Here is a 25392-nt window from a genome sequence, read left to right as displayed (position 1 = left end):
GGGAGGCCAATGAAACATAAATACAGGAAGCATTAACAATGTAAGGCAGTGTACAGAACCATATATGTCCACACTGAAATGGCCCTAGGACATTATCTAGTCTAATTGACTTCCCCCCTCCCATTTCTGCCTTTGCTCAAATGAAGGAAACTAACGTCTCGGAAGGGGATACGAAAAACCCAAACCTGTTGCCGTCGAGTCAATTCCGACGCATAGCGACCCTATAGGACAGAGTAGAACTGCCCCACAGAGTTTCCAAAGAGCGCCTGGTGGATTCAAACTGCTGACCTTTTGGTTAGTAGCCGTAGCACTTAACCACTATGTTACCAGGGTTTCCTAAATAGCCAAAGTTGTAGATTGAGCCAGTGAGAGTGCTAGGCTTGGAACCCGGTGCTCTTTATCCTGTTTAAGTTGCCTCTGCAAAAACATTAGAGGTGGAGAGAATGCTGTGGGCTGAACCTGGCTGGTGCAGGTAGAAAAGGCTTTCTAGAAGAATAAGTATAGTCAACACTTGTTTTCTCTTGGTAGTATGCTGATTTTCATTTATTTGTTTGCCCCTTGGTACACGTTACTCTGTGGCTATGTTTTATGTCTTTAATAGGCTGGTTGGGAGCAGGGCTGAATTATTGTCTGTTTGTTTCAGTAGTCCTCCTTCCTCTCCACCAACACCTAAGTTGCTCAGGGTCTTAACATCCTAGTTCCCTCTTCTGTGGTTGAACAGAGGCGGCACAGAGCCAGATAACTAACCCACTTCCTTTGATCTTGACTTAGATTAATGTGCGTGTGACCACCATGGATGCAGAACTGGAATTTGCCATCCAGCCCAACACCACTGGCAAGCAGCTCTTTGACCAGGTAAGGGAGGGACTCTTGGTCCTTAGCCTCCTCCCCTTCCCGCATTGGCTCCCACCACATTGCCAACTATTCATGCTTTCTGCCTTTTGCTAGGGAATCTCTTCTCCTACTCACTCTTCCAAGATGGGTTGAAACAAAGACTGACCCCAGCCTTAATAGCAAAGGAGGACAAGTTTAACTTTGGCAACCTTCACCCCAGATGGCTGCAATTAATCCTATCCTTGGTCCTGAACATGGGAGAAAAGAAAAGGGAATTATAGCTCTGAAAATGTTAGCACATGAAAGCTTCCTCTCAACTCTGAGAGATGTAAATGATCTTCTCTCCATTTACATGATGAAATTCAGAAGTTAAATAACTTAATTGCAGTGATTAAGAGCTACAGTGAGCTATGGCTGCTAACCAAAAGATCGGCAGTTCGAATCCACCAGCTGCTCCTTGGAAACCCTATGGGACAGTTCTCCTCTGTCCTGTAGGTTCGCCATAAGTTGGAATCGACTCGACGGCAGCGAGTTTGGTTTTGGTTAGTATCTGGCTAGTATTTGAAGCCCATATTCTTAACACTACATGACACAGCCTTTCTGTCACATTTTTTGCTTCCTAGTAAAAGGAAACCAACTTATTCCCTTTGAGGTAGTAAGCTCTAAGTGCATTTCCCTCAAAGGAATGTTGGAACTTAGGATACCACTGGGAATAATGAATGCAGTAGGAATGTACCTCAGCTCCTGCAGGCATGCCATGGAGATAATTGCTTACTCCCAATAAATGAAGTGATTATTCCCATCTCCAACCTAAGGAGTGTCACTTCATTGCCAATCATCATTGTCAGAAGGGATGTGCTGTATGATATAAATGAGAGCCAGAGTATTTCAGTTTGCAGAGACTCCCCTCGGGCCAAGGGATACACCATCAGTGGCCAGACTTCCAGGAGTGAAAATGAGGCACCTATTTCCAGAGTCTGGGACCTCTCCAGACAGGCCATTATTCCATTTCCCCGCCAGCTGCTGGTGAGGCTGTGATAGATTCTCCACGCCCTCTTGCTTCCTTTTCTCTCTTGTCGTCTGTGCCCCTCCACTATCTGAGAACTTTCCCAGGGTTGGAAAGGGGAGGAAGAAAGGAAAAGGAAATTGTGTTCAAATTGGCTAATTCTATGATGAGAGGAAAGACAAGAGGAGAATGAAGATGAGAATGAAGGGGGGCTGTTTTCCATTCAGGTTTCCATGTAAGAGAATGGAAGCAATGGCAAGAAATCCGAGGACAGCTTGAGTATGCCCCTAAGTCCCCAGTGTCACATGATGATGCTCTTAGTTGTTGTTAATTGCCATCAAATTGGCTCCGACCCATGGCGACCTCATGTACAACAGAAGGAAATGTTGCCCAGTCCTGTGCCATCTTCATGATTATTTGGTATGCTGATGCCCATTATTGTGGCCATTGTCTATTCTGAGTACTTTCCAACCTAAGGGGCTCGTCTTCCAGCACTGTATTGGACAGTGTTCTGTTGTGATCCACAGGGTTTTCATTGGCTAATTTTCAGAAGTAGATTGCCAGGCCTTTTTTTCCTAGTTGGTCTTAGTCTAGAAGCTCTGCTGAAACCTGTCCATTATGGGTGACCTTGCTGGTGTTTGAAATACTGATGGCATAGCTTCCAGCATCATACCAGCATGCAAGCCACCGTAGTACAACAAACTGACAGATGGGTAGTAGTCACATGATAGAGTGGAAAATTGTCTGTCTAATACACGTAATAATTAACATTTATTGAGAGCTTATAGCAGCATGTAGGTACTATGACAGGCATCCTGTGTACCATCTCATTTGACTATCACAAAGCCCTACGGTATAGAAATTAGTACTGGCCCCATTTTACCAAATTCCCCACTTCCCTAGCTACATTTTGGGAAAATTATTGACTTTCTCTGGGTTAGTATTGTCATCCAAGAAAATGGGTCTAATATCTACCTGGCAGACTTTTTGTAAGGTCATGAGAGAATGTATATATTTATTTCTCACCTGTTACCCAGAAAAATCAGTTGTGGTGTCTTATAGTGATACATAAAATTGAAAAGGATAAATTAGAAATAGATGAGAAAGACAGTAAGAAAATACAAATAGGTAAGAGACAGTTCTACGTAAAGCATCCAGCGTATAGTAGAGATGTAATAAATGATAGCTTCCATTCCAGTCTCATGATACTTCTTGTCTTGTTAATGCTAGAGTCAGGAGATAAGCTTGATGATCTGTGAACTTAGTTGAAATTTGCTTCTTCTCTGGAGTTTTGTGTGTGTGTGTTTTGTTTTGAATGGCAAAGGGGGATCATTGATATTTAATTATGAAAATAAATTAGTCTGAGGAACATTTAAACACACATTAATTTGAAGTAAACTAATGTGCTGACATTCACATAGCTCACAAGTGGTTACAGTGCTAGTCTAGAATGACAGAGTGCATTTTGATTATATTTAGTTTTTGCATTCTCCCCTTGCATGCAGGTTTTATATTGGAGAGCTTTTAAAGCGACAGCCTGGTGAAGTTGAAAGGGCACTGAAAGTGGGAAATCTTGGGCCCTAGGTCTGGCTCTGCCACTCACTCCCCATGTTACTTTAAAGAAACTTTTCCTCTCTTTGGGCCTGTTTTTCTCCATTTATACAATGTCTAACTGATCTCTCAAATCTGGTTATCTCTCAAAAATCTATCTCTGACATTTATTTCTGCATTCCATATCTCTCTCCCATTGATATCCCTACTATTTGGATTTCAGACTACCCTTTTCTGTAAAGTAGAGGAAAATGCCTCACTTTAGTATGATCAGATGTTGACATATTCTGGGGGAGGGCTACCTGGCAGGAGAGACATCTCCTCTTTGACTGGCTTCTTACTCTTTCTGGGACAAAAAGGAGAAGGTACCCATATGAGACATAGGCTACAGAGCTCTCCGCTTCAGACAGCAATATCATTCTGGGAAGCAGCTAATGGAGGGTGCCAGCTAGCGTAGATTTTGTGGCCCAGCTGGGAGTCGTGGGCTCTTTTGACCTCTGCCCAGACTCTTTCCCAGAGCCCTGGTTCTACATCCCATCTCTAACCAAATGACACCATTCCCTGCCCTCAACACTGGGGTATTTGTGCATTTGCATTGGAGGGGGATGGCTGTGGAAAGAGAGAAATGTATGAGTTAGAGCCTACGGCAGAAAAATCCTTGAACAAAGAGGTTTATTAGCTTCGAACAGCCATAAGGCCTGGAAATTATTTTTTTACTGTTGGTTTCATCTGGGTACTACAAGTGTGATTCTGAGAGAAGCCCAGATGGTAGAGAGCCCTGGCCAGATCAGTGTGCAGTTCTGAAAGCCGTTAAGAGTCTGGAGTCTTTCACACTGCTTGAGGAGAGGAATGGGAAGAAATCAGGAAGTTCATCACTTTCCTTCTGGAAAATCAGTATTTTTCTGAGAAGTATCATTTATTGAGCACCTACTATAGATTAGTCCTGGCTAGATGCTTTAATCTTCACATCAACCCTGCCTCAGAAAGGTAAAAGAACATACCGTAGGCCATGTACTTAGTAAGCTGTGATATGGGGTTTCAAAAACAGATCTGACTGCAAAACTGTACTTTTTCCCGCTGCACTGCTATGCTTGGGGGGCGAATGAGGCTGTTTGCTTGGAGAAGACTCAAGGGGAAATGTGTTCTCTGTCTTCAGACCTCTGAGGCGCTGTGACAGGAAGGAGGGAGAAGTCAGGCCTTGTCCGATCAAAATGGGTAGAGCTGGGATCCCATAGGTGAAAACTACAGGAAAACAGATTTCAGTTTAAGACAAGGAATTGTGCACTTGGCCCTTTTAGGGACTGAGAAAGGTCTGGATGGGAATCCACAGAGGTATGTGTTCACAGGCAGTTGGGGAATGTGAGGTCTTCCCTCTCTCTAACTTGATGAGACATGAGGGAGGAAGTCCGTTTTGTTTGCCCCTTGAGACTCATCATTCAAGGAGGCCCTCCTAGCGGAACTGAGGTCTGGAAGGAAGGAGCTGGACTCCTTGGGATGAATTGACAAAATCCCTGAGGCCATCCTGGAACCCAGCAGTCATCTGGCTGATGACCAGAGAGGAAGCTGACTAGAGAGGAAACATCATCCTTGGCATTAGAGATAAATAACAGTCAACAATGGGAAGCCATAGATCGGGGGAGGCCCAGGGCCTGGTGGGAAAGGGAAGTGGTGCCCACAGTTCCTCCCATTTAACCCTGTTTCTTCTTGTGGATGTGCTCACAGCTAGGGAGGGGAGAAAACAAGTGTTTGCTATAGCCATTCCATCCATGGAGTCTTCAGAGGGCTCTTGATCTTGGATTACCTAGGTGCCACTAAGGGGCAGTACTGCTACCTTGAGTTCCATTTTGAGTATCCTCTGTCTGCCTCCTCCCCAGCCCTGTTCTCTAGCTCTAGTTAGAGTCTAGTTCTAGCTGTCCTCTATCCTCAAGGTCTTTGAGCTCTAGAAGGGAGATGATATCTCAAAGCATTCATCTATTCTTTCACTCATTCAGTATTGACTGAGGGTCTGCTATGTCTCAAGGAGAGTCCCTAGCTCTATCAAACACTGTCCCTGCCCTTAAAGAACTTGGAGACATAGGAAAGGACATGCAGTTCTCCTCCCACATAGAATGAAAGAAACACCCCTAAGGTTCAGGTTGCATAGAGAGCATAGGATTTAGAGTCAGTCCTGGGTTCAAAATCTGACCTGCTATTAAGCTGTGTGGAAACCCTGGTGGCATAGTGGTTAAGTGCTATGGCTGCTAACCAAAAGGTCAGCAGTTTGAATCCACCAGATGCTCCTTGGAAACCCTATGGGGCAGCTCTACTCTGTCCTATACGGTTGCTATGGCAATGGCAAAAGGGTTTGGTTTTTTTGGTTTAACTTAGCTGTGTAACCTTGGAAGGCTCATTTAGCCTTTCAAGATTTTCCTTACCTCATGTGTAAAATGCTGCTCACGCTAATCTCAGAGAGACTTTGTGATCTTATTTAATCCTCAAATAAGTAAAGCGCTTGGTGCATAGCAGTCATTTTAACATTGTTTGTTCTTATTAAGGGCTGAATAGGTGCAAATTGCCCTGGGAGTTCAAATGAGGAAGCCATGAAATCAGGAGGATTTGTTTGCTCAGTAAAGTATTCAGGACTTGTGGACTCTTCATTGAGGACAGGAACCCTTTTCTTTCATCTTTTTTTTTTTAAAATAACTAACATTTGTTGTTGTAGTGGTATCACCATCTTATAGTTTAGAGAGGGAGAAAAGACCTGTTAAAGGTCACACAGCTGGGAAGTGTTATAGTTGGGGCTTGAACCAGGGCATCTGATTGGCACTTCCGGTTTTTCCAGCACCTTTTGTCAGTTGTGCCCCTTTGGCTGCTCCTATACTGAGTGGAAGAAAGTTTGGTCCGTAAACTTAGGACCCCAACTGAGCTGGTTCTGTCCACTTAAGCGCAGGCAGTGTGGAGTAGCAGAAACAGTGGTGGTGGTAGTCCTCCCTTCTGGAGAATTTTATCCATTTCCACTTGTGCATTGATATGCTTTCAGGTGGGTGGCTGACACAGTTGCTGCCAAATCTGTAATGGGATCTCAGCTGACCTCAGGTGTTTGGGCAATGACACAGTTAGGCACGTAATCTCTCGTAAAATTCTCTCTTGAGGCCCCAGCCTTGCTTTCCAATCCTTCTCTGGGCTTTTGAAGGGGTTGATGATGTTACTAGTTGTTTACTCAGATAGATATGTGGGGGATACAGGAAGGGAGGCTCTGGGCTCCAGAACTGACCTGCTTTCCCGTCCCCTCACAGACCCCAGATGTAGGCAGCCTCCACATTTGAAAAAGAGAGGTAAAGGGAGTTCTTTCTTATATCTGGAATCTCCTGGTAATTAGTGAAGATTTTCTCAGAGGCAAATCTTTTCTCCTCACTGGACCTCAGTTTTCCCGTTTATGGTGCTCGGACCCTATAACTCTCCACAGTCTGTTTCTCAGGTTTGTGTTGTGGGGCTGAGTGGAACACACAGCCTCAAGTTTCTTAAGCCAGTGTCTTACAAACTGAAGCCTGAGTTCCTCAAGGTGTATGTGGCAAGTTCTGAGAGGCACAAAAAGCTGTGGAATAAATGTGATTCAGATATCTTGGAGCATCAATTTTACTTGTAGATGTTAACCTGTTTCATTATTAAAACGTAGGTATCTTAGGAGTAGAACGTAAAATTTGCACAAAAGATTACGATCAAACCTGAGGCTTCAAAGAAATTCTGGCATACAGCTATCTACTTATTATCCCCCTTTCTCTACCCCCTCCCCGTGAATATTATGCATTCATCATTTCCTGCTGCTTAAGGATTTTTTCCATGGGCAGCTTTGAGAAATACTGGCTCAGGCCAGATTAGCTGGATCAAAGGGAGCCAAGAATGGCTTTATTTCCCCTCAGGGATGTAGCCATTTCTTAGAGTGGAATGGTGAGGACTCTAGCAACTGGAGCCATAGAGGTTGTTCCTAGAACCAGAAGCTAGATGCTCTCTCTCACTTGAAAATAAGGTTTTTTCTTTCTCTGGAATTGAGGTCTCAGTAGAAGCAAAGCCAGAGGACCTGGGCCTTAGAAATGGGGCCAAGAGTTGCCTGATCAAATGGTTTCCAGCACCCTGTGGACCTTAACTGGATATTTCTTTGTAGTCTGGGCTTAGAGATTATCTCTTTTGCCCATTGTTATTTTTCAGTCTCAATTCTGATTTCAGATCCCATTTCCTTTCCTCCATACTCATGCTTCCTCACTCTGGGACTTCAGTGGAGGCTGAGAGACAGTGCTCATCTTTCCAAGTCCTGGAACGTGAGGAAGTAGAAAATTTATATGTCACAAAGGAAGACACAGTGCTCAGAGAGGTTGAAGTTCCCCAGTGATTCTGAAATTTCTTTTGACATTGCTTTTTTTTTTTTTTTTGGTCCAACTTCTTAGAGCAACTCTGGAGTCTGGAACTACTTTTGTTCCCATAATCTCCCTTGTTTCATCACACCCCCACCCACTCCACCCACTCCACTAGTGCAAAAAGAGGCCACAGAGCTCACTCCTGGGACTGCTGGAACTGGCTGCCTAGTCTGTGCCTGCCTCATTCCCTTCAGTCCTGGTATCTTTGAGCTTCTACAACTTGGCTTTCATACAGACAAAGGCCTGTTGCTGCTCTACCAGTTCTGTTTCCAGTTTACCCCACCTCCACCGCCCCTGACCTAGCATCTTGGCACGAATGATGGTCCATCTTATCTTCAGCATTTTCAGTGGGTCCGTCTCCTCTCTCCTTGGGTTGAATTTGATATAGAGTCAGGGACTCACTTGGCCTTTGAATCTCAGAAGCCTTTTCACCTTTCCTTACCTGCTTCTCCCCCATTTATCTTTTTTCAACCTGTTCCTAATTACCCAAGTTGGCAAGAGGTAGGTGGGAAATGGGATTGTATTCTTTAGCCTCTTGCAAAGTAGCCTTGTAACCTAATTAATAGAATGATAGAAGTTGAGAGAAGAAAGAGACCCTGTAAACCACAGCCCCGCTTTGGATAAATGGGGAGGCTGAGGCCCAGAGAGGGACATGTGCTGCCTCAAGATTACACAGAAAGCTGGAGATAGAAGTGAGACTTACTCTAAGGTTTCCTAATACCTGATTCAATCTGTGAAATAGAAGGCTAACCACCAAGCATGTCCCCTAGTGAGCAATGAGGGCTGTTGACTTGGGGACATGGCTTCTCCCCAAAGCGGTTGTTGACTGGACATATTGGGAAAGCCAGGAACCATTTCTAGGTGCAGGGGCTGCCAAAGTTCATTATCTGGCTTGAGCATCTGGGACAACAGAGAGACAACACTGTCAGTCACTTGAGAACGCCAGGCGTCCTAAGCTCCTGTGAGCCCTTGGCATTAGGAGGCAGCATGCTAGAGTAGAATGGGTACAGGCTTTGGAGTCAGATACTTCAGGGTTCCAGTCCAGGGTCTGGTTTTTAGACAGGTTGCCTCTCTAAACCTTAATTTCTTTGTTTATGAAATGGGACAAAGTAGGTGCTTAATAAATATGAGCTACTTTTTCCTTGCGGTTGCTAAAGCTCTAGATTTTAAGCTCTAGGTATGACTGTGGAGACTGGTTTTGGATGAACAGCAGAAACTTTTTGGATGCAGTGGATGGATGCGTATGTGTGTGTGTTGAGGGGAGATACTGATTTATTCACAGAGAAGGACATCAGCAACACTGGGTCCTTGTTCCTTGATTCTGTCTCCAGGTAACTTTCTTAGATTCGCTGTCCACCTTACCCTGCCTCCCCGCACACACACAAAAAGAAAAGATAAAGAAGACTGTCTTATGCCAGCATGACTTCACTAGGATATGGCTACGGTCCACTGCCACCATCTCCAGTAGTGGGATGCTGAAGTTGACCCACCAGTCAGAACCATTAACATGCTAATGTCATGGGCTGGAGAACAGACCCCATCTTTCTTCCCCTGGCAGGCCTACCTTTACTGTCCACTGCTAAGCCAGGAGGCCTGGAGCATCAGGCCCCTTGGTACTACACTGAGGTACTCACCCTGTTTCCACTCTCATTCCTACCCTCGACCTGTGTGAGTGGTAATGGGACTCATGACTGGGCTTTGGTCATGGCTGAAAAGAAGCATCTCAGCCACTAGGAATGGTACAGCTTCAGGGTACATAGATACCACAGTTCCTGCACTGTCTTCTCAAACATTCTTTCTTTAGGTATTGTAAATGGGACTCAGTCTGAAGGGTGTGGGCATTACTCCCAGTTGCTGAAGTTAAAGGATAATATATAGGAGCAACTCAAGGAGTTAAACCAACAATCTCTACCTTTAGCCTCTAATCCATCCTGGGAATTCAAGCTGCATGGCATGGTAGAGAAAGGGAGGGAGGTGGCAGAAAGCATGGGATTTGGCTGGATTTGGAATCAACAAACCTAGTTTGAATCCTGACTCTGCCAATCACTAGCTATGTTAGCTTGTTAAACTTTTCTGAAGCACACTTTCCCCATCTGTAAAATGGGCCTAAGTGTATGATTATATCATAGGGCTATTATGAAAATTAAAGAAAATGAATGTAAAGTTCTTGGTATGTAGTAGTGCTCGTATGTAATAGATCCCATCCCTACTTCACCAGAAGTATTTTGTGCAGAGAGATGCTGCCATCTCTTGGCATATTCTTGGATGCTGCCCAAGTGTATTTCCTTGTCAGACCCTGAACACTTTAAATCCTTTGAGGGCAGGGATCATGTTGGCTTTACATTTGTATCCTCTGTGCTTGGCACAGGGTAGGCATGCAATCAATGGTTGTTTGTGTTTTCTCTTCCAGGTGGTGAAAACTATTGGCCTGAGGGAAGTTTGGTTCTTTGGTCTGCAGTACCAGGACACTAAGGGCTTCTCCACCTGGCTGAAACTCAATAAGAAGGTAAGTGCTCATCCCTCTGTTGGGCTTGAAATTCATTCTTCCACTGGAACTTGCTCAGGGGCATAACATTCACTAGCTGGCAAACTCAAGGTATCTAAGGCTGTGTTTTTCACTGGGTGGTGTATTAACCACCTCAGATCAGAATAAGGGCAGAGGGCTTATTCAAGGCAAAACTCCTGCTTTGTGACTACTTTGACTTCCAACAGTGAGAATGGCCTTCCAAGAAGGAAGGGACCCGTCCCTTCCCACTGGGAGCCCTGTCTTGAAGTTTGTCTTGTTTTGGACCAAAACCATTAGTGGCACTTCAAAAAGGGGTTGGTATTCCTTTCCAAAACTCAAGGGCTCTTGGAGATTTTTTTAAAAAGAGAGTCATAGACTCTTGAACCAGACAGAATCTTAAAGGTCTCATAGTCTTACAATCCATTTGCCCCCCCAAAAACAAAACAAAACAAAACAAAAAACTGATGCATGAACCACCTAATATGGATGCTTCCCTCCTTGATCTTCCTCAATTGAACTCCGAATGGGATGTTTTGAGTATATATGCGTTCAGGCTTTCCATCCCAAGCAGCATCCGTACGGGAATCTGGCATTCATCTCAGTACCCTCAAACTGTCTGGCTTTGTCTTTGGAGGTCTGTATACTGTCCTGTGGCTTATTTCCCTGATTGTGTGTAGGGGGTGGGAACCCCACTCCTTTTCCCAAGGACTGGAGACTTTTGCTGGACAAACGTGGTGCTGTTAGGAGCCTAATTCAGGCTTTAAAAGACAGACTAGTTTGTACTCTTGCTTATTCAATTTCCAGACCCCAGTTGTGTATCTTAGTCTTTACTTAGCTTAATTTATGGAGTTGGGGGAGGAGCTTTCTTAAGCCTACCCTTAAGATTTGTAGGCAGTTGGATATATTGTCAAATGTTATTGGCTTGAGGGCTTATAACCATCAAGTGTGTTAGGTCATTTCAGGAAGAAATTCCAAACAAGAAGTGATTATGGATACGAAATGTAACATGTTTCCTTCCTGAATTACCAGAAGGATTGCTACCCAGCAATCTGGGATTACCCAAATTGATAAACTTTCAGTGTCTTCTCCCCATCCTACTGTCACCCCCCACCCCCAAAACCTATTTTTTTAAGAGCCCAAAACTTCATGCCACTCTTAGGTGACCGCCCAGGATGTACGGAAGGAAAGCCCCCTGCTCTTCAAGTTCCGGGCCAAATTTTACCCTGAGGATGTATCTGAGGAATTGATCCAGGATATCACCCAGCGCCTGTTCTTCCTGCAAGTGAAGGAGGGCATTCTCAATGATGATATTTACTGCCCACCTGAGACTGCTGTGCTGCTGGCCTCCTATGCTGTCCAGTCCAAGTATGGAGACTTCAATAAGGAGGTGCACAAGTCTGGCTACTTGGCTGGGGACAAGTTGCTGCCCCAGAGGTAAGGGTGCATCCGGGCTGCCTTTTCACTGGCCAGAGAGGACTGAGGCCCAAGGCTGATCGATTCCTGTTACAGAGGGGCTGCCAGATCTGCTCTTCTCCATTAGGGTCTGCCTGAGGACCATGTTATGCTGCTCAGAGAGAAACATTTGCATATGGCATCATACTCTTTTGTTTCTATGGCTCTCAAAATAAAAGGCTTTTTTCCCGCCTCTGTCTGCCTGCTTACAGAACATTACCCTGGAGGCAGGTACTTATATAGAGAACCAGAGATGGATTGGTTTTTCCCCCACCCCTGGTTCCATTTTCTCAGCTCTTTTCACTGATTTAGACCTCTCATACCAGAGTTTTACAGAAAAGAGAGACATACGCAAGTCAGAGACAGAGCGTGCTCAGATGGCCTTTTAATATTGATAATCAGTGTACAGAACTTTCTGCTTCTGTAAATTTCAAATGTCAAAGCTCTTAAACATTCATTACTTTTGTTCTAGCATCATAACAACACACAAAATGAATAAGACAGGCATTACCCTTATTTCCTGGCTAAGGAAATAGAGGTGCAGAGGTGCTTGGACTGACTTGCCTGATCTCCCACAGCCTCACTGAGGCAGAGCCAGATCTCGAATTCTAGTCTCTTGATTTTTTTTGACCCTGGGTTTTCCCCCTCTGCATTCAGTGGCCATTTTCATAAGCTTTTGGATTGGAAGGAAAGGCTCTGCCTCATTCTGGGAACCTCAGTTCCACTGGGACCATGTCACATACACAGCCCACCTGGAGGTATTAGGGATAGTGATTATATAGTGGGGCTCTACCTGAGTCATTGCTGTAATATCTGAGATGGTATGTTTAAAACAAGCCTTGTTTACCATCTAGTAGATCTGGGAGGTTGGGCCTGTTAGCTTCTCCCAAAACTATTTGGGCTCTGTTCTGCACCTACAAACTGCCCATCCCTGAGCAATATTCTCACAACCACAAACTATTGGTACCAAGAAGATCTAGGAGAGAGTGTGCATAGCTCTGTGAAGCCCATCCTTACTCTTAGTCCCCCAAGTCAGCACTAACTTGATACTTTACCACTGTGCTTGGAGACCACAGCATGTTACTGGATTTTCTGGTTAAAGGTACAAAAGAAGGTGTTCCCCTTATCTTTCTTGGTCACCCATTCTTGTATCTTTCCTACCTGCCAGGCAGTTCCTTAGATCTAGTTTAATACCTTTCTGCTATAATTTCAGTCTGCTTCCAGTGTGACCTCAATGGGCTGATTTCATACCCTTTTTGCATAAACCCTTTGAAGAGCTAAGTGGGCTTCATGCACTTTATGCTTTAAACTGCTCACCACACATTGTCTTTCCAGGGTCCTGGAGCAGCACAAACTCAACAAGGACCAGTGGGAGGAACGGATCCAGGTTTGGCATGAGGAGCACCGGGGCATGCTCAGGTAAGCCCACCTTAGCAGCTACGGGCCCCACCGCCCTTACAGGTAGAATGACAGTTGCTTCTCAGGAGAAAAGGCAGATGACTAGAGATGCTGGAGGATATTTGGGGTGGGGGAACAGGAATGATGCTAGCACTTGTACAGTTTATGGGGGACATTAAAGATTAGAAGACAGATCAGGACCATTATAAGGCCATTTTGTTTTTGTTTTTTGTGAATGGTCGCAACTGGTAGAACAAACAGTTTGAGCCATGAAGGAGGAAATGGAGAAGGAGTTATCTAAATATGACAGACCATTTGGGGATTGTCTAGTAGTAGAGCAAATCTTTATAATTTTGCAATCACCACCCCATCTGACCTCTGCTGAGAATGTGCCTATACAACAAGCTGTTGTAATGAACGGGGGCAAGAAAACTGCTTATATATGGCAGCTAACGTGCTGGAAGCCAGCAAGGGTCAGCCTACCCCCATTCCTCTTGTGAGTCTCAAACCTTAAGCTCTTGTTAGCAGGTTTTGTTTGGCAAAAGTTATGCTGTGCTCCGTTCTGCACCATCTCTACTCGCCTTCCATCCCCTTTCCCATCCCCTATTTTTTTTTTTTTAATGACAAAGGTCCTTGTGAGAAGCGCAGAGCAGGCAGGCTTTCTATCTTCCTGGATCTGATTCCCAGGCTTCCCTCTGTGATCCCCCGCTCTGTGTCCTTTAGGGAAGATGCTGTCCTGGAGTATCTGAAGATTGCCCAGGACCTGGAGATGTACGGTGTGAACTACTTCAGCATCAAGAACAAGAAAGGCTCAGAGCTGTGGCTGGGAGTGGATGCCCTGGGTCTCAACATCTATGAGCAGAATGATAGGTATAACTCAGAGCTCTCTTAGTTTATTTGGGCTACTCTGGAACCTATGACTCACCCCTCACCACAGAGCAGGATTATACCTCCTGGGGCCCATCTCAGTTCTTTTGCTACCTAGTTCAGTTCAGCCCAGGTGATTGCACAACCTCTCTCAGACCTCCAAATCCTACGTAACTAGACTTGTACTGTCCAATATGGTAGGAACTAGCCACATGTAGTTATTGAACACCTGAAACATGGCTAGTGTGAATTGAGATGTACTGTAAGTGTAAAATATACATTGGATTTTGAAGGCAGTGTGAGAAATAGTGTAAAATATCTCACTAATATTTTTTAAAATATTGATTTTCGTGTTGAAATGATAGTATTTTGGATATATTGGGTTAAATAAATGTTATTATAATTAATTCCACCCATTTCTTTTCACTTACTTGAATGTGACTACTAGAAAATTAAAAATTACATATGTGACTGTCATTATATTTCTATTGAACAACACTGGCCTAGAACCTATCTTGTCATCATTTGTAAATTAATCCTAAATTCCATGTGATCAATAAGTGATTTTTGGTCTATAATCCTTCTCACTGCAGTCCTATGTTTTTTGCTGATTTTATTATTTTGGTCTGCGGTTTGTGAGGATTGTGATTAATAGATTAGTTTGTTCTTGTAACTCCTGAATCCTGGAGTTCATTATTTACCTTCCCTCCAGCTTTTACAACCTTGGGTGGAAGAATTCCACTTAAGCAGAGATGGCACTCTATCATCTCTTGAGAGAATGTTACAAGGTCTGTGCCTCAACCCAAAATATCACAGAAGCAAACTTCAGAGATTGGGGCAAGGGGTACTATGTTAGTTGTGGTATCAGGAAGTCCTTTGTACACCCTTAATGCTGGCAGCTGACCTGGTGGCTGAGCTGAATTAGACTGCCCCCTCAAGGGAGAAGTTGGAAGGGGAGGAGAGCAAGGTACCAGCCCTCTATGTCCTTCTTGTCTTGTCCTTGTCCTGATGTTCTTGGTCTCCCTTTCTGCAGACTAACTCCCAAGATAGGCTTCCCCTGGAGTGAAATCAGAAACATCTCTTTCAATGACAAGAAATTTGTTATTAAACCCATTGACAAAAAAGCCCCGGTAAGTGACTCCTCTTTCTGACCAAGGCAGGTACTTGTCAAGGCCTGGAAAATTGCTAGGAGCAATCATCTCGTATTTTTCTCTCCCTTTTCTGACTTTTTTTGTGGGTGGGAACAGAGGGCACAAAAGGACGTTTTGGATGGATGGGGATGTCAATGTCAAGAAATGGCCAGGAGGCATCCTGTACTTGGTGCCACCCTGTTTCCTGTGTCTCAGGAGAAACATGGATGAAGCAGAGCCACAGGCAGTCTAAGTGCTGCCTCTTAGCCACTGCCTTCTGCTGCCCTGAGGCTCTGGGGTATAGACAGAGTACATCTTATCTTTCCAAGCCCCTGTGCCCCAGAAAGTGGAAACTGTTCACATATGATTTATCTTTAATTGTGGAGAAACATCAGAGCCAGAAGAAATCCATATCCAAAGCTGATCCTTCAAGCTTGCTTTTTTGGAACTTCACTCTTGCCCTCTCAGACTTCTCCCCAGAGTGACCTGAGAATAAGAAAGTACCTTGAGTCCATTCAACATACTTCTCACCCACTCAGTTGCCTGTGGCTGACAAGACCAGAAAGCTGGTGATTGGGGTTAGGATAGAAAATTGAGATGATGGTCTCCTCCTCTGGTATATACCTTGTGCAACAAGGGCTAGTGACCCTTTTCATGAGGGCTCTTGTATACTTTTCCAGCCCTATGGTCTCTGAACTTTTCCTGCTAGACACTTTACGTTGTTGTCTCCTTAAACCCTCAACAACATTGTCAGGTAAGGCAGTAGCATACCCATTTTTCAGTTGATGAAACTGAGGCTCAGAGAAGTGGAATGATTTGCCCAAGATCACACAGCTGAAAATGGTAGAGCTGGGATTGAGACCAAGGCCATTTGGCCCCTAGAGCTTGTGCTCCTTTCACTGTACACCAAGCTGTGTGAGACAATAGCAGTTTGGATTCAATGGCAGAGGAGGTGACAGTTAGCCATCAGTTGGTGGCCTTCGTCCAGTGGTATTTGTAGTAACAAACCCAAAGTCACTGGATTTTCTTGTGTGTGTGTATTTTATTGGTGCTGTGCTCCACTTTCATCAGAAAAAGGTAAGTAACAAAGCTAACTAAAATCAAAAAATTAAAAAACAAACAAAACATGTCAAGCAATGTATTTACAAGCTGCCTTGTTCCAAAAAGATTTAAGGAGCTGGCTATAAGATATGCTTTTTCAAGGCTACAGGAGTAGTCCAGCCACCCACACTGCACCTACCCAGGGCATTAAATGCAGGGATTATTGGGCCTTTAAGAGAGGCCCCCTGAAACCCAGCAGGATCCCTAATTAGCAGAGAAAGCCTGTTCTGATCCTTCAACTGGTTGCTTTTCATAAGCAAAGGTTGAAAGAAATTGTGGTTTGGCGGACAGAGCACTGGTTTCAGAGTTAACAAGCCTAGGGTCCAGTTTTGGCTCTGCCACTAACCTGCTGTCTGCCCTGGGCAAGTCACTTCACCTCTCCAATCCTTAGCCTTCCTATCTGTAACACAAGGGAATTGGATGAAAGAATCTTCCCCCCCCAAAAAGCTTTTGAATTTAGTTTTTCAGAAGACAGAAGCTCATCTTCACTCATACTTTCAAACTCTTTATGATTGCTGGTTTCCCACCAGGACTTTGTTTTCTATGCCCCCCGGCTGCGGATTAACAAGCGGATCTTGGCTTTATGCATGGGAAACCACGAGCTATACATGCGTCGCCGCAAGCCTGACACCATTGAGGTGCAGCAGATGAAGGCACAGGCCCGGGAGGAGAAGCACCAGAAGCAGATGGAGCGGTGGGTGCTGCAGAACTGGAGTGGGGACCAGGGCTGGGGCAAGGAAATTTCTCAAAGGTACCAAGCCTGCTAAGTCAGGACATGAAGCAAACCTAGGACTGGAAGGGAGAGAGAGCTGTGTAAGGAAGACCCTCCTTCCCCAATGAAGTCTCAAGGCACCCCTGTTCCTGGAAAGCAGGTATCAGGAGTACACTTCCAAAGGCTCATAGGAAGAGGGGCATTATTGGCTATGACCCTCATGCCATTGCTATGCTGGTGAGCTTTAGTTCGCTCCAGGCTATCTGACCAGAATAATGGCAGTATCAGAGGGCATCATGTACATTTTAAACCTGGAGTCTATAGGGTTTTGTGAGGAAAACTGGGCAGAATTTTCCTAAGAAGCCCCATACCCTTGCACTGTAGCCCCTTGCTACTCAAAGTGTAATCTGAGGCCCAGAAGCATCAGCATAACCTGGAAACTTGTTCGGAAAGCAAAATCTGAGACCCTACTGAATCAGACCTACTCAATAGGAATCTGCATCCTAAGATCCCAGGTGATTTTAGATACATTAAAGTTTGAGGAACACAGCTTTAGTAGGTATTCTGTCATAAAGAGTTTGGAACTTCAGGAGGCTTCTACTCTAGTAGGCTGGAAAATGACTTCATCTACAAGAGATTAGACCCCAAGGTTCACATTTATTTAGAAAAAAAACATCACCGAGATCGAGGGGAAGCTTACAGAACTGGATCTGGTAGAAACCCTGTCCTCCAGGACCTCACAATCTAGTAGGAGAGGAAAAAATAGTATATACGTAACTGATTAAGGTACAAATGCTGTGTCATTCATTCATTCAATAATTATTTATTGAGCAGTGAACAAAACAGACAAAAATCCCTGCTCTCATGGAGCTGCCATTCTAGTGGAAGGAGACGGACATAATAAATTAGCAAATTATAAAGTATGTGAGATGATAAGAAGTACTATGGAGAAAAATAATAGGGAAGAGGAATGTGGGAGAGAGGTAGGGTAGGCTAAGTATTCTGAGGGCTCAGAAGTAGAAAAAGACATCTAGGCAAGGTGGACAATAAGGCCCCCTGGAAAAGGTGCTGGGGCAAGAAAAAGCAAATATCCTAGATTTGCAGCAAATTCTGGGTTAGGCCTGAGGGCTGATGCCTTACCCACAGAGATCACTGGACCTGAAACACAGCATTCCAGCTCAGTGCCAAAACTTGTCTCCCTGTCACTGTACAAGGTAGACGAGGGTAGGCTTTTATAATCTAGCATCAAAACTCACCTAAATTATGAGGGATAAGAATCAGGATCAGCACAAAGCTGGTTCCTATGAGGTGGAAGTCAGACATACCTCCACTCTTAACTTTTTCACCATTTCTGACACTAGCCTTCCCTCCATCCTCCATAGCACTCTCTTGTTCTCTGATGGGTTCAATAATTTGTTGTAATGGTCACATAGAACTCACAGACCATATTCACAATTTTAAGGTTTATTAGAGTAGTAACAGGTAACAACTTGGGATCAAGACCAGCTTAGAAGTAACAAGAACAACTCAGGATCAGGATCAGGAAACACATAGGGCAAGGCCTAGAAGGCTTCCCAGATAGAGAGAGCACATCCCTCCCTTCTTCAGTTCAGGACAGCTTCCAACCATGACAGCTTTCTCGGCTGCTCTCTGCTGTGCTAGCAGGCTAGTAGGTCTCTCTGGACAGGCCTCTTCTTGGCCCTTTCAGGACAAGCTTCCTCTCAGGCTCCTCTATGGCCCTCAGACCTGGTCCCCTCTCACCCTCTGTGTTGAGAACTTGGTTACATTTCTCAGCACAGCTGGAGCATCTGCTGCTGCTAAAGACAGGCCAGCTCGGCCCCTAGACTGCCACTTGCTCTGTTTCGGTGTTCACCTGCACAGGCCTGGACTGTGACTCTTCTCCTTCATGGGTCACCCAGCTCTGTTGGCGGCCTCCTGCCTGGAGATGCCTATCTCCACTCCATGGGCTGACTCGCCCACTGCCACCGTCTGCCGGTCTCGTGGTTCCTATCACTTGTACTGCTGCCACCATTTCTCTGCTCCTCAGCTCTGCTGTGCTTGCTGCCATCCTATGCTGTCTTCAGTGTTACAGCTCTTTTAGGAGGTTCCCTCCTCCTCTCTGTCTCTTTGCCTCTCTCTCTACTTCTTCCCTCTCACCTTTAAAAACCTCTCTGGGGTTGTCTGCTTATATAAGCAAACTCCTTGTCAATTCCAAGGCATAGCCCTTCCAGCAGGACTGCAAACTGACCAATCCCTGCAAGTCACTCAATCCAATTGGGTAGATTTTCAAGCCACTATTGAAAACTCTATGGAGCAGTTCTCCTCTGTCCTATAGGGTTGCTATGAGTTGGAATAGATCGACTGCAATGGGTTTTTTTTTTTTTTTTGCATAGCAGATCGACCAGTCCCTGCAAGGTGCATGAAATAGACCAGTCACAGAGAAGAGTGCAGCTCAGCCAATCATTTTTGGCAGAATTACAAACCCAAGGCCAGAAAGGCCATATATAAGAGAAATCCATTGCACTGTGGCTTTACTAGGCCATTTTACAGACAGGAAAACTGAGGACAACAGTAAAGAAGCAACACTCAGTGGATTAGTGGCAGAGCTGGAATTCTATTTTGGGTCTCCTGACTTGGGGGCAAATTGACAGGGCCCTGAGCGTACTGGTCCACGTGGGACTATGTAGCCAGCAAGGATAGGGATGTGGTGGTAAGGGAGAGTGGTACAAGCTCACAAACTCTGGGTATGTTGGAAGGGTGGGGCTTAAGTTCCAGGGCCAGGGGAACATTGGGAATCCCAAGGCTTCAGTGCAGCCCTGCTGTCCTGTTCCATCCCTTCATTGTCCTTCGCTAGTGCTCTGCTGGAAAATGAGAAGAAGAAGCGTGAGATGGCAGAAAAGGAGAAGGAGAAGATTGAACGGGAGAAGGAGGAACTGATGGAGAGGCTAAAGCAGATTGAGGAACAGACTAAGAAGGCTCAGCAAGGTGAGGCTTGGAGCCACTTTGGAGACTGGGTTTCCCCAGAGCCTGACTCTATGAGCTGGAGAACCCGCTAGCTTGTAGTCCAGGTGTGGTCACAGAATAGATAAGGGATAGGGCAAGAAGAATAGTGCCCAGAGCCTTCTGCCAGCTGTGCCCTGGGGGTGGAGCATTTCCAGGAAGAAAGCTAGGGGTCCGTCCCTTCTTCAACCTGCACTTTTCACTGCCTTCTCCTCTCCTCTTCCCAGAACTGGAAGAACAGACCCGCAGGGCCCTGGAACTTGAGCAGGAGCGGAAGCGTGCCCAGAATGAGGCTGAGAAGCTGGCCAAGGAGCGTCAAGAAGCAGAAGAGGCCAAGGAGGCCCTGCTGCAGGCCTCTCAGGACCAGAAGAAAACGCAGGAGCAGCTGGTAAAGCTATAGGATGGTCTGGAATTGTGGGGCCTGAGTCTTCTCCCCTGTCTGCCTGCCTATTTACAGCTACCTCTGCCTGCAAGATGGGCTTTTTCTGCCAGGGTACCACTCCACAGGCCTCCAGCGGATAGCTCATTCAGAAGCAAGCTGAGAAGTCACTGGTGTGACACAGAAACCTTTGCAAGCAGTCCACCCTAACACTTTGTTTTTATTCCAGTTTATTAGCCCTTGGGAATATGATCTGATGACCCGGCAAAAGAAAGGGAGGAAGGAAAGAAGTAAAGGGATTAACACTTAATTGAGCACCTACTGTTTATTAAGAGTTATCCTAGCAATTTTTCCCTTTTCCTTACTTTCTTATTTCCTCCTCCCAATAACTCTCCGGGATTAACTCATATGGGATAATACACCCAGATGAGGAAATTGGGGTTCAGGGAGGTTAAGAGACTTGCCAAATGTCACACAGTTGTGGCTGAGTAAATAGAACCCATTTATGTCTCCTTTTGAAGGATTTGCTCCCTTAAAACATGTGCAAAACTGTATATGTATGTATTTCTTGTGGGGAGGAGTTGGGCATATCTATATTTTCATCACAATTTTTACTCCAAAGGTTATGTGACCCAGAAGTCAAGAACCTCTGGCTCAAATCCCCTGACCTGTTATTCCCCTGTACTGTTTAGAGTGGGGGTGAAGGAAACTAAGGCCTAACTCTCAGGGGAAAGTTTTTCTGGAAGATTTGTTCAAGGTGTAAGGATATGTATAAGCTTTTTTCCTCATTCAGTTCCCTTTGTGACACTTTAATATCTTTCCTATACTTGTTCTGGAGAGAGTTTCAGTGGATCTGTGAACATTCTAGAATAGCAGGGAAGGGTCTGCTGCCTCAGGTAGTGACCCAGCAATCTCCAAAGCTTTACTGAGGCCCCAACTATGTACTGGGCAATACCAAGAGAGAGAGATGAAGAAGAGAGATATGACATGTTGTTTGTCTTCAAGAAGCCTACAACCTAGGTGGGGAGCTATGACATAAGGAAGTAGTTTGGAGGGTCACTATGAGTCGGAATCAACTCTGTGGCAATGGGGTTTGGTTTTTGTTTTTTATGGTAGATTTGAGGATAGGAGTGTTCCACAGGGCTTCCTAGGACAGGTAAGGATTGTGCTAGAAGCTGAAGGGTGGGGAAGACGGGGCTAGAATGGAGCGATCTGGTAAAAAGAGCCTCTAGGGCAGCAAGTAAGTGGAGCATATTGTCCACAGGCCTTGGAAATGGCAGAGCTGACAGCTCGGATCTCCCAGCTGGAGATGGCCCGACAGAAGAAGGAGAGCGAGGCTGTGGAGTGGCAGCAGAAGGTAAGGCGTAGTGCCCAAAGCAATGCACTGTGAGAAGGGGTACTACATACGTAGGTTCTGGCTTCTCTGATTCCTTAGGTTTGGGCTTTCTCCCACGTTCATTCTTCCTTAATAGCAGGCATCGTATGAGAAGGAGCTCAGGGCTTTCTCAAATACTTCCCAGAATTCCCCAATACACTGAAACCCACTGCCATCGAGTGAGGTTGGTAAAATTGCTTTTATTTTACAGCTGAGGAAGATGAAGTGACTTGTCCTACTTGGTGCCTACCTCCTTCTGGGCAGGACACCCCTAGTTAGCCTGGTCTCACTGCCAGTCCTTCTCTCCCTCTGTCACTGGACAGGCCCAGATGGTACAAGAGGACTTGGAGAAGACCCGTGCTGAGCTGAAGACTGCCATGAGTACACCTCATGTGGCGGAACCTGCTGAGAATGAGCAGGATGAGCAGGATGAGAATGGAGCAGAGGCCAGTGCTGATCTGCGGGCTGATGCCATGGCCAAGGACCGAAGTGAGGAGGAACGTACCACTGAGGCGGAGAAGAATGAGCGTGTACAGAAGCACCTGAAGGTACGCAGGCAGGGCCAGAGAGTCAAGGAGACCATGGACTTCCCTGGACCATTGTGAGGGGATGGATAGAAGAGCCTGTCCCAGTGCTGTATGGGAGCCTGAGCTTTTCTAAAGTGAGAGCTTTAAAGGCAGACATCCCTGCTTGTTAATCAGGCCTTAGGCCACCTCTTCCCTTCTTGGGATCTGCCTTCTGCACCCCCCACCAAACTCCCATTCCATTCAACCCTTACATTCAGAAAATATGTACCTGACACAATTTCTACCTGAATCTGTGGTAGGTTGTTCTAATTTCAGGGGATACCCATTGTCATGGGGTCTGCTATGTTTTGTTTTTGTGCTTGCCCCATTGCAGTCCTAACAGGGCTCGAAATGGCTTTCAAAAGGAGAAAGAGAGAAATCTGGTCAAATAAGGGGGAGTAAAACGACAGGAAGCCATTGACCCCTGCGTCCTTCTGCCCCCTCACAGGCCCTCACTTCAGAGCTAGCCAATGCCCGCGATGAGTCCAAGAAGACTGCCAATGATATGATCCATGCTGAGAACATGCGGCTGGGCCGAGACAAGTACAAGACCCTACGCCAAATCCGGCAGGGCAACACCAAGCAGCGCATCGATGAGTTTGAGTCCATGTAGTGGGCACCCAGCCTCTAGAGACCCCTCCTCCCTTCTTTGCCCCCACACTCCTACACCCTTGCCTAACTCACACTGTGCTGGAGCCACTAACTAGAGCAGCCCTGGAGTCATGCTAAGCCTTCAGTGAAACCATGGGACCAAACCTAGCCCCTCAGCCCCCACCCACTTCCCTGGGCAGAAAAATGACCCACTGTGGTGCCATTGGCACTCCCTTTCCCCTCTCTGTCCCCTTTAATCAAGTCTGCTAGGAAAGATCACTTCCCCAGATCAGAGGCATTTCCCACTTGATTTGGAAAACACCCTCACACTTACTAGTGGTTTGTGAGTGTCAAGGGTGGGATAGGTTGAAAGCTAGATCCCCTTCACTATCCCATTACTGCCTTCCTCTTCAGGGTCCTGTGACTCAGGGAGTTGTAGTATGACCCAGTTTATATAAGGAGGCAGGGCCCTGGAAATCTACTCTAGGATGTCAACTGACCTAGGATTTGGCCTCCCAATGTCCATCCCTTTTAGAGTTATTTAGGCTTTGTAGTGATTGAAGGGTGAAGACATGTTCAGTCATTCTTATTTCTACCTCCCAGATTGTGCCTGTTACAAACTCAGTTTCAATAAGTCTTGTCCCTGAGTTCAGGGACTTGCTTTCTCCCAGGGTGGGGTGGGGGAGGTGATGCCTCTAAGAGGCTTTATCAACATTCCAGAAGGCCTTTGGCCTTTCTGTTCAGACAAGGTTGAGTAGAAGATCCTGCCCCAGTGCCTTATGAGAGTCTAGGCCTATCTCAAGTGAGCTCCATGGGCAGAGGCACCCTTATTATCCTGGGTCCCTGGGCTGCTTCTCTTCTTGGGATATGTCCTCCCCAGTCATCCCCAAATCTTCCCCAGCTAGAATAGTAGGGATGGGTACCCAAAAGCCCAGCCAGCCCTGTTCAGGTATTTTTCCAAAAGGGAGGAAATGTTCACACCTAGTTTCAGTATTTTTCCTGCCAAGGGTCCCCCAGATCCCTTCCCCCATCAAAGCTACTTGGGTCACAGCTCCTGCTTCAGTACCACCTAGGCCTTGACATGGTGAGCCCTGGACCTTGGTACCAGCTTGCTTAATTGGCAGGTGGGTGAAAGGAAGCTAAGTGTGGTGGGAAAGCCCTTGGCCTTGATCCCACAGTTTGCTCAACCCCCTCAGGTACCCATTAGCCCCTTCCCGTCACCCTCTTCCAAGGTAGTGACTGGGCTCTGCCTCTATTTGACAAACCTTCAACCCAGGTCTCCCTACCAGCTGTGCTGTCCCTTGGAACTGTAAACCAGGAAGCTCCTTAGGGCTGCCTGGTCCCTTCCACATCTCCATCCCTTGCCCTCTACTCAGGAGCAGCCTTCTTCTCTCTGTCCTGTGTGTGTTCTTTTTTTCGCTAACAGTATTTCATATTCCAGTGATATCTAACTCAATATTGACTGCTGCCTATCTTGCTAATGCATCATTAGAAGAAATTAGTCTTGGGACAAGACTATATTGGCCTCATTACCTTACTACTCCCACATATAGGAAGTGTACACTGTATTATAAAAGGATGTTTTGACAGAAATATTAATGTAAGAAGCTTTCAGTATTAGTGATGTCACTTGTCACTATAGGTCATACAATCCATTCTTAAAGTACTTGGTATTTTGTTTTTCTGTTCCTGCTTGCCTTTTCCCTAGGGCTTGGTCTAAAAGGGACATCCTGTTCCTCCATACAGGGCCCCCAGCCCAGAACCCCCCTGCCTTGCTCCCTCTTTCCCTGCCTGACTTTGGGAAGTCTTGTGTGCTTTGCTGTGAGTTATATTGACACTCTCTTTGTAATATGCCCTATATTGGCTAAATTCAAACCTGGAATTGTGGGGCAACCTAACTGCCTTAGGAGCAGTGACTTACCCCCAGGGTGGCTGAAGAGAAAGATTATATTTTGCATTCAGGGTTTTTTGTGTGTGTATTTGAGGGGGGGGGTTAAAACATTTTTGGAGGTGTTTATGTTGAACCCATGTTCTATTTCAGTGCCAATAAAGTTTAGGAAAACTTTACTGTGACTTGATCTTTCTTTATGGCATGGATGTGTAGCTGTAAGATACTTCACCATGATTTCCACTCTATAGACCCCCTTCCTCTCCCTAATCTCATTCCATCCTCACATCCCACAGGGGTGGATATGACTATCCCTATTTTATAAAGGAGGGAATAGATTTGAAAAAGTGGTTAGTCTCAATGTCACAGAACTCTGACTCAATAGCCTATACCATTTCCACAGCACCAGGGCAACTTTTTCAGTGTGGATGTAAGCCACACATTGGCCACATGGATGCCCCCTGGGCTTCGCTTGGCATTGGGACCTAGGAGCTTCTTGTGAGGGGTGGTTTGTATTTCTGGATTCCTAGAGTGGTCAGGCTCTGTCCAGCCTCCCTGTTGGGAAGACCTCTAGGCTTGTCCCAAGTCCTACTACCCTCACTTATTGCAGTGCCAATAAAAGTCAGGGAAACTACCTTGGGCCCC

At 45.7% G+C, this 25392-nt stretch overlaps 1 protein-coding gene across 2 annotated transcripts in view; it reads left to right on the top strand.

Annotated features, from left to right (window-relative positions):
* The window catches only part of MSN (moesin), a 72682-nt gene extending 47756 nt beyond the window's left edge, over positions 1–24926 (top strand). For both annotated transcript variants that reach the window (XM_010592740.3, XM_064278370.1), the window contains 12 exons: positions 772–855; positions 10193–10288; positions 11448–11722; positions 13076–13159; positions 13862–14008; positions 15039–15135; positions 16767–16930; positions 19803–19933; positions 20176–20336; positions 21592–21684; positions 22026–22250; positions 22717–24926. In XM_010592740.3, the coding sequence (XP_010591042.2) occupies positions 772–855; positions 10193–10288; positions 11448–11722; positions 13076–13159; positions 13862–14008; positions 15039–15135; positions 16767–16930; positions 19803–19933; positions 20176–20336; positions 21592–21684; positions 22026–22250; positions 22717–22881 (1722 nt within the window). In that variant the 3' untranslated portion in view covers positions 22882–24926. The remainder of the gene's footprint in view (positions 1–771; positions 856–10192; positions 10289–11447; positions 11723–13075; positions 13160–13861; positions 14009–15038; positions 15136–16766; positions 16931–19802; positions 19934–20175; positions 20337–21591; positions 21685–22025; positions 22251–22716) is intronic.
* Positions 24927–25392: the final 466 nt, after the last annotated feature.

Source organism: Loxodonta africana, chromosome X (assembly GCF_030014295.1).
Source record: "Loxodonta africana isolate mLoxAfr1 chromosome X, mLoxAfr1.hap2, whole genome shotgun sequence".
In the NCBI taxonomy this organism is placed as follows: domain Eukaryota; kingdom Metazoa; phylum Chordata; class Mammalia; order Proboscidea; family Elephantidae; genus Loxodonta; species Loxodonta africana.
This window is presented reverse-complemented; position numbering and strand designations above follow the sequence as displayed.